We start from the raw sequence: 7,824 nt of genomic DNA, 5'->3' as shown, positions 1-7,824 counted from the left end.
TGTCCCTCTTCCCCTCCCTGCTGCCAGAGGCTCTGGAGCCAGAGCTGGGAGTACAAGGGCAAGGGGGCGGGGAAGGAGGGAGAAAGCAAAGGGGTAGACTAGAAATACTCAGCCTGAGGATCCACGTAGGAAAGATCAGCCAAATACATACGTATGGGACTTTCAGTTGCATGTTTAGTGTCTACTGTCAATTAAGTCTCAGCCTTGTTAAACTTAAGGCACCCTTTGCTAGACTCGAGGCACCCCTCAGAAATGCCAGCGCTGAGCTTTCACTTGTTTCCTGATGACAGAAAAACACTAGAGCAATTCTTCTGTTGCACAGAACTCAGAAAGCCCACAGCAGGGCAGAACAGTTTTAATCCTATGGATTCCTATTTCAAATCACTACTAACATTGCCTAGCACCCCATGATCGGTCTAGAGACTTTTGTCTAATGCATGTACTGCAGGCTATTACACTTGCCTAGGCCCCATTCTCATAGCATCAGAGTACCTCACTGTCCTTAATGCACCTGTTCTCACATCCACCTGTGAAGTAGGAAAATGCTTTTATTCTCATACCCTGACAGGGCACTGGGCACCAGCTGCCTTGTTATATCTCTGCCAACACGCGAGCAGCTGCCATGGCTGTAGCCACTACCCCATGCCCTGGGCTGGATCCAGCCTAGAAGGAGCCCCCATGGTCCAGAACCCAAGATAAGTTTGACACCCCGCCCTACAGTAACTGTGGTTCCCTACCAAATTGCAGATGACATTGTAGGTACACCTCTGCCTCATACAAACACTGCTGGAGTCTTACTGAGTAGTAGCAGCCACTGGAGCTGAGCAGGTACTAGGTATTTTCCTGTTCTCCCATATCATAGCACTAGAGGCAGGGAGGCCACAGCCTCCCTCAGTTCCCCTGCAACTCAAAGCCCATGTGGCTGAGAACTCCCAAAACCGGGGTTTGTTGGATCCCAGGACCTGCCCTCAAACGGAAGAACCAGTTACCTGTGCATATGCACCAATGGCACCCCTTAGAAAATGCCAGTTATTAGCTTTCACTGCTTTTTTGGACTATGGAAGAATAAAAGAACAATTCTCCTGTTGAACAGAACTCAGAAAGACCACAACAGGGCAGAGTGTTTTTAATGCTATAGATTCGTCTTTGAAATCTCTGGGTTTTTCTTGCAAATCGCGTAGAGATGTTTGCACACCCAACAGTGCTAATATTGCTCAGCACCCCACAGTACCCTTAAACAGATCTCAAAGCCCTGTTGTACTAGATGGTACTACACTGTACAAACCAGAGCTAGCTAGAATGGACCACTTTCCTCAAGTGGCAGCACAGCTGACAGACAGGCACACACACAAACACACTCCCGGGTGGATCCTATTTCTTACTCCCCCTATATCCAAGGGGAACCTGATAACAGAAGGATATTCTAAACGGGAGTACATAAGGATTTACTTTCATTGATACTGGAGCAATTCCTTTCACTGGAATTGAGCAAACGTCAGTGAAAGAGATGACTGCAGCGAGACTGATTCACGATTACGAGTCCTTAGCAGCTGCAGAAAAGGGCAGGGTGAACATTAAGCTGTGCAGTTCTGATACAAATGGCAGAGTTACAAAACTGGTGATTGAAAAAACAAGATTTTCTTATTAGTCTTTTGGTTGATACGTATCTGGAGACTCCTTTGGGGAGAAGGAATACCTCTTTTCTATGTTCTTGTGGGCGATACCTTTTATTTGAACCAACTGTATACTTGATATAAGTATAGGCAAGCTTTTGGGTATTACAATATGCTCCTTCAGCCCTGTGGTACCTGAACATTGGTCTATATCTATACCAACCATGCAGTCGGCCCAATAAGGGATATCATACACAAATTCTTGCCTCTCGTGCATCTCCTAGACTATGAGGGAAGCAACGTCACCTTTTTCATGTTATCACAGAAAAAAGAGCCTAGTGAAAAAGACAGTGTTTTGTTTTTTGCCCTTATACAGTCATAAGCCAAACCAACACATTAATAGATGTTTGGGTGGGACTGAAAAAAACCCAAAACTTTGTGTTCAAACTTTTCAAGGAAAAATGAATTAGTAGTAGCTGAAATGAACAGAATCACCATTTTTTTCTTCTTGGTCTATTCCTGAAACTCTTTTTGCAGTGCTAGCAACTTCAGCTGTTCACATCTCCACGATTACTGCCAGCCTGCTTCACTTGATGAGGCCTTGAAAATTGGGCTCTGCACACTGAGGTAGTGCTGCCTGCTGGCTCAGCAGCTTATCAATGATGCCAATTTCAACATCTCGTCTTTCAACGTTCTCAGATGGAGTCCAGGACATGTCATGCTGAAGCTTGTAGGCACCAAGAAAAGCATGTGGGCAACTGGTCCCCCACTCCTGTAGAAAACAGAAGGGAACAAATTCACATCAGCATCCGCTCACATACTCACTGGAAGATCAGCCTGACAGGCAGATGATGCCTAGGCCCATCTACCAGAACCACACTGCTGTACAATCAGGAATATATAGTGCTGGAAGAAACCTTGAAAAGTCATGCAGGCCAGATTCCTGCTCAAGACAACGTCATTCCTGTCTAAACCACTCCAGACAAGGTATCTGCCTAACCTGCAACTAAAACTTGCACAGCCTCTCTCATGATCAGGATAGACCCCTAGGGAACTCTGCCCCCTCACAATTTGGCGCCGAGCTCTATAATCCAACCAGTTATGCACCCACATTATAGTACTTTTATCTACACCACCGTTCTTTAGCTTACTTATATGAGAAGGTTGTGGGAAATGGCATCAGAAGCCTTACTAAAAATGAAGATACATCACAGCTGTCGCTTCCTCCTGTCTACAGGGTGCCTCCATAAAAGCCAGTCGACAAGCACCGCAAGTCATGCAAACCAGTGGATTCATGCATAGCTCATGCTCATTGCAAACTTAACAGGTTACTTGAGGGTGTGATGGCTCTACACAGGAGACTGAAGAACGCTGCTCCCAATTCAGGCAGGTTACTACACTTTCTAGTGCAAGCTCTGTGCAATGACAATAGTATAGAAGCCTCATTTGTATGGCTTGTTCTTAATTTTCTGTACTTGGCCATTAAAAACTGCTTTTGTTTAACACACATTAGATACTGGATGCTTCAGCAAAGGCTAACCAAACCTGGGATCTTTGGCACAAGCAATCTGATGACTCTGACATGTTCCTCAACCATCTGGTACTGGGTAGCACATCAGTCAGAAAGGGGCCTGGCTCCATTACATTTTCTATCCTTAGCTTTCTTGTGGAGCTCCTAGAAAGCTGCTGCTGCCAGGGCAGGAGATAGGGTTGCCTCCATGCTGTGCTGCGCGCTCTATTTGAAGATACATGGATATAGGAGGCCTCAATATCATATTTAATGACAATTCCAACCCCCATTGGTCACACTCACAGAAGGCTGCCTGCCTGAAGGAGGAGATTTTGGATACTTAACTCCTAGTTGGGCACAGGTCGCTCCTGGTTCCCATATCCACACCGACGTGGAACTGTGGGAGTCAGTGAATCAGTCTCAAGACCTAAACAGACAGTAGTGGCAGAGCCTTCCGCACTGGCTGGAGACAGAGAAGGCTCTGAAAGCATGTATATTAACTCCTTCAGGGGGATTCCTACAAAACCCCATCCTCTCAGTTCTCAAGTCACCCAAGAAGAGTATCTTTTTACACACTTTTCAAACACAAAAAGCACTTCAACTTTCTTTAAAGGTGACTTCACAACACAGCTCCTCAGTCATGAACACAATTCCAGTCACCCACAAAGCAAGCTTTAGTATGTGCCACACTTCTTAGGCCAATATGGCTTTTAGCAAGAGAGCCAAGGAAAGATAAACTGGACTTTGAATATTTTTTGTTGACTTCCTCTTCCTATTCTCTCTTGGTTTCACTTAACATTTTTCCTAAAAAAAAAAGAATTCATCATCTACCTTAGGAGAGATTATGGAGAAGCATCTTTGGCCACTTTCCCGCTGGTACAAGTAGTAGATACTTCCTGGTTTCTTCACGAAATTGCAGGCCACGTGGTGTAGATCAGCATCTCTGTTAGCTTCATCCAAGACCTAAGGCACAGACGGACAGAACTGTAAGGTTCCTGCCCCCAGTGAGTCCACACAGGGGAGAAGAAAAACAAAGCAGTAACCCCCTTCTGCCTGAAGTCCCTTACAAATGATATACCACATATCCAACCACCACCACCTCCCTCCTCGGGCTGTAGGAGTGCTGGAAAGGAAGGAAAGAACTTTCTTGAGGAAGATCAGCTAAGAGTGGGCTAATTAGTTTGGTGATACTCAAATGCCAACAAGTCCCCTGCTCTGCAACTAAAGATTATTAGACTTAGATATGTAATGTAAATGGCTTGCTTAGCTACGCTGTATTCTCTTGCATATAGCACACCCCCCAAATACGACACACACCTTGCTTCTGAAAGGTAGAATGAAGAAAAAAAGACCTTTCCTTGAAAATACTGCTGAGCAGTACTAACTGAGCAGCAGCTCCTGTGGCCAGAGCTTCAGCAGGGGCATTGAAAGGAAAGGTGTTCACCGTCAGTAGCTTGGAAGCCCCCCTACAGCATTACTTACGCTTGCTCCCAGGAGAGGCAGAACCTGCTATTACTGTATTTCCTTCCTTATAATGAACAACACCCCAACTTCCAGCAGCTGAGTTTCAGAAAAAGAGGTACGTGCTGCATGCAAGAACATACAGTAATACTCAAGAAGGAGTCTAGCAACCTTTCTCCTGAGAGAGCAGGCAGATTACTAGGACCAGCCCTGGGACTAATGAGCTCACCTAGGTGCTGCTTCAGTAGCAGTTGCATAAGTCTTGGAGCACAAAGGCTCACTGCAGACACCGAGGGCAGGGCAGGGTTGTCTTCAGCCTGGGACTTCCTCAGTGCAGGCGAGTGACCCAGTTAGTGGCTTCTGACCTCTGTATGCAGCGGCAGCAGGGCGAGACCAATTGCCAGAAGTAGCAGGACCCACCCTCCCCTGTCGGAGCAGCTCCTGCTCCTGCCTGGGCCTGACACTCCTGGCTCAGAGATGTGCCTTCTGTCTCTGGTGGGAAGGATCTCTCTAGTGGCTGGACTGCACGCAACCCCCCTGCTAGGATTTTCTGGTCTGCTACGCTAGGGCTTCAGCAGAACTGCCCAAGACCAGGATCTCAGCCAGCAAACAAAAGGGAAATTCAGAGTGCTGCTCGAGTCAGCAGACTGCTCCATGGTCAGTTTATAACCGGGCTCACATGACACAAGGGCTTGCAACGGCACCGAGCCAAGAGATCTATCCCTGTTCTGTTCCTATTTACGTTTCCAGATCTCAAGTTCCCGGGCTTCCTTCTTTGGAGCTGACAGAAGACATATGGCTGCACATTACTTAAGACCAGGGTGGCCCCGCTCACCTAGTGGCACCGGGAGCTGCTGTGTGTAGCATGGGAGCCCCAAGCGCCCGGTAAAGGGAGGTGCCAGAGTGGGCTGGGGGAAACTCAAGGTCTGGCCACATGAAGCAGAGCAGGACAGCTGCTGTGAGAGAAGGTATAAAGTATCACCCCCAAGAGCTAGGTTAACCCTTCCCCAGCCCTGCAGCTGGCACCAAAATTCAGGCTTTGGATCCTTGCCCACCATACAAAACAGCTGGGCTTGCAGGGCCAGGGAACAGTTCACCTGGCTCCTGGAAGGGAGGCCCCTCTTGCAGCATCCTGTCCCCACTCCTCTCGGCTCCATGCAGCCAGGGGCTGGGCCCCCCTTGACTCCACGCCAGCACCCCGGGGCACAGACTGTCACGGACACCTCTGGGAGCTGGGGGCAAGCGGGGCCCTTGGGGAGGGGCAGGGCTGAACTTGTGGCAACAGGCCAAAAAAGACTGGCAACCGCCACCTACCATGAACTGGAGCGGGCATCAGGGTTAAGAATCCAGACGGAGGGATCAAAAATCTTGGGGCCGTTGAATTCAGGGAAAGGACACAGAACAGACTAAAAGGAAGGGACACGGCCACCCACTACTTTCACCCAGGGTTGCAGACTTGAATCACAGTCACAGATCAATCTATAGCATTTGTAAGGACACAGGCCCTTAACCAAAGAAGCAATTCCTGCCCTCCTACAATCATCACTGCCATCATCATCTCCTAGGATGGCACTACATACCTCTCAGTGACACATCTACTGTGTGAGGCCTGTCAGTCTGACCATCTCCGATATGCCGGCCTCTCCTGGCATTTGAAATGCACGCTTCCTCCACCCCACCCGTGCCAGATCCTGTTCTCCACCCACTCCCCCAGGGCTACTCCTGAAGTTCACGCCTCTCCTTCCTTTGCACCTTGAGTTATTTTCTCTTATCTACTCACATGACTTCATGCATCACCTTTACATTGGTGCCTATTCTCTTCCCCCTGTCTAGTCCCCATTTCCTCCTGATGTCTAACCAAAGCCAAGCTCAGCCGCAAGCTACTCTTCCTCACCCGTCACATCCGATAGCACAACCCGAATTGTTTTCAAGCACCCCCTGGCCCACACCTCCAGGCTGCATCTAATCCTGGTGTTTCGTTGTGCTCTCCCTCTCCTCCTCAAAACCCCTGGACGTGTCAGAATAGTTTCTGGACCACAGATCTCGGACAAGCTCCATCATCCTAGCAAAACTGATACTTCTGCTGCGGTGACGTCTCCCTTCTCGGTGTGACCTGCACAATCTCCATAAGAAAAAACAGAACCGGGGAGCCAGAGCAAAGGTATCCCGAGAGCTTCTGGCTGTGTTTAATGAATCGGGATGCTTGCTCTCTCCCTCCATGCTCCCCAAACTCAAAATATTCCTGGAAAGCAGAAATCACTTCTGTGCTGGAGACAGGAAGGAGCTCCTGCTGGCTTTGCTTTCTGTTCTCTGCACCACTAATGGACAGCTACAAGCGGCATGTCTCTCTGCCCTCTGAAAGGGGCTGGGTAGGGCTCTAGCCTGAATCCATGCAGAGGGTTGGGCCAGGACGACCCTTAAGGGCTCTTTCATCCTTCAGATTTTAGCTATTCATTCAGGCGGCCTCCGGGTGCCGAGAGGAGGCACCGAGAGCGGCTGGTTCCTCCTTACCTTCCGTGCCTGCTCCTGCAAGTACCGGATTTGCTCCGCTATGACGGTCAGTTTATTGCAGGCGTTAGCTCGGATGAATTCATCTGCCTGTCGGGAAGAAGACACCCTTCGTCAGACGAGCTCAGGGCAAGCCAGTCCTGTTGCACCTCGTCCCTTACGGAGACACAGTTTGATGAGCAAAACTGCCTTTTTATTACTAGGCTGTGTGGTGGAGGAGGAGGAGGAGAAGGGGAACGCAGGGCAGCTTGCGGGCAGTGCCCGGCTGCCCCTCCCCAGGCGGCGCGGCCAGCTGCGCGGTCGGGGGCGGCCGCGGGGCAAAGAGCGAGCGGCGTTGCGCAACCGCCACCAGGAGCTGCTCTCGCCCCTCGCCATTAACGACCGTGATTAACAGCAGCAGCAGCAACGAATAACAGCAATAAACGAAGAGTAAATCATGGCAATAATAGGTGAATGAATCGCCGATATGGTCATCCACGTGAGCGCTCAGCACCGCGTCCTGGCCCGACCCTGACCCCGACCCCGACCGCGGGCACGGCCTGTGCCGGCCCACTTCCACTCAGCGCCATCCATGGCCGCGATTAATAACAACACGGTAATTATAACAGTAACGAACCCCGTACACGCGATCAGCCGCATCCCCGTGAGGGCCCCAATGAACGCCGCCCCCCCGCACCTGCTGCACGCGCTGCGCCAGTGCCACCAGGTCGGCGGGGTCCCCGGCGCGCCCGG

At 49.8% G+C, this 7,824-nt stretch overlaps 2 protein-coding genes across 3 annotated transcripts in view; one reads left to right on the top strand and one right to left on the bottom strand.

Moving 5' to 3' along the window:
• Positions 1 to 6: 6 nt before the first annotated feature.
• CUNH1orf50 (chromosome unknown C1orf50 homolog) lies at positions 7 to 7,818 on the bottom strand. The gene is made up of 6 exons (XM_025203678.1): positions 7,769 to 7,818; positions 7,096 to 7,182; positions 3,955 to 4,086; positions 3,468 to 3,520; positions 3,159 to 3,348; positions 7 to 2,385 (listed from the first exon to the last, which is right to left on the bottom strand). Exons 4-6 carry the CDS (start codon positions 3,500 to 3,502, stop codon positions 2,200 to 2,202), a joined length of 411 nt encoding a protein of 136 aa, XP_025059463.1. The 5' UTR covers positions 3,503 to 3,520; positions 3,955 to 4,086; positions 7,096 to 7,182; positions 7,769 to 7,818; the 3' UTR covers positions 7 to 2,199.
• The window catches only part of P3H1 (prolyl 3-hydroxylase 1), a 19,485-nt gene continuing 18,873 nt past the window's right edge, over positions 7,213 to 7,824 (top strand). Inside the window, exon 1 of one of the 2 annotated variants that reach the window (XM_025203677.1) lies at positions 7,213 to 7,687. In XM_025203677.1, coding sequence (XP_025059462.1) covers positions 7,664 to 7,687 — 24 coding nt within the window. In that variant the 5' untranslated portion in view covers positions 7,213 to 7,663. The remainder of the gene's footprint in view (positions 7,688 to 7,824) is intronic. The other variant, XM_006023180.3, reaches the window with a different exon arrangement.

Source organism: Alligator sinensis, unplaced genomic scaffold (genome assembly GCF_000455745.1).
Source record: "Alligator sinensis unplaced genomic scaffold, ASM45574v1 scaffold512_1, whole genome shotgun sequence".
NCBI lineage: Eukaryota > Metazoa > Chordata > Crocodylia > Alligatoridae > Alligator > Alligator sinensis.
This window is presented reverse-complemented; position numbering and strand designations above follow the sequence as displayed.

Bases quoted from the DNA above. Each gene is read 5' to 3' on its own strand.
- CUNH1orf50 (XM_025203678.1), bottom strand. From the start codon at position 3,502: ATGGGAACCAGGAGCGACCTGTGCCCAACTAGGAG. The intron at 3,349-3,467 runs TTAAGTATCCAA...ATCTTCAAATAG, and splicing joins GACCTGTGCCCAACTAGGAG to AGCGCGCAGCACAGCATGGA. The intron at 2,386-3,158 runs GTTTGGTTAGCC...TGTTTTCTACAG, and splicing joins GCTTGTGCCAAAGATCCCAG to GAGTGGGGGACCAGTTGCCC.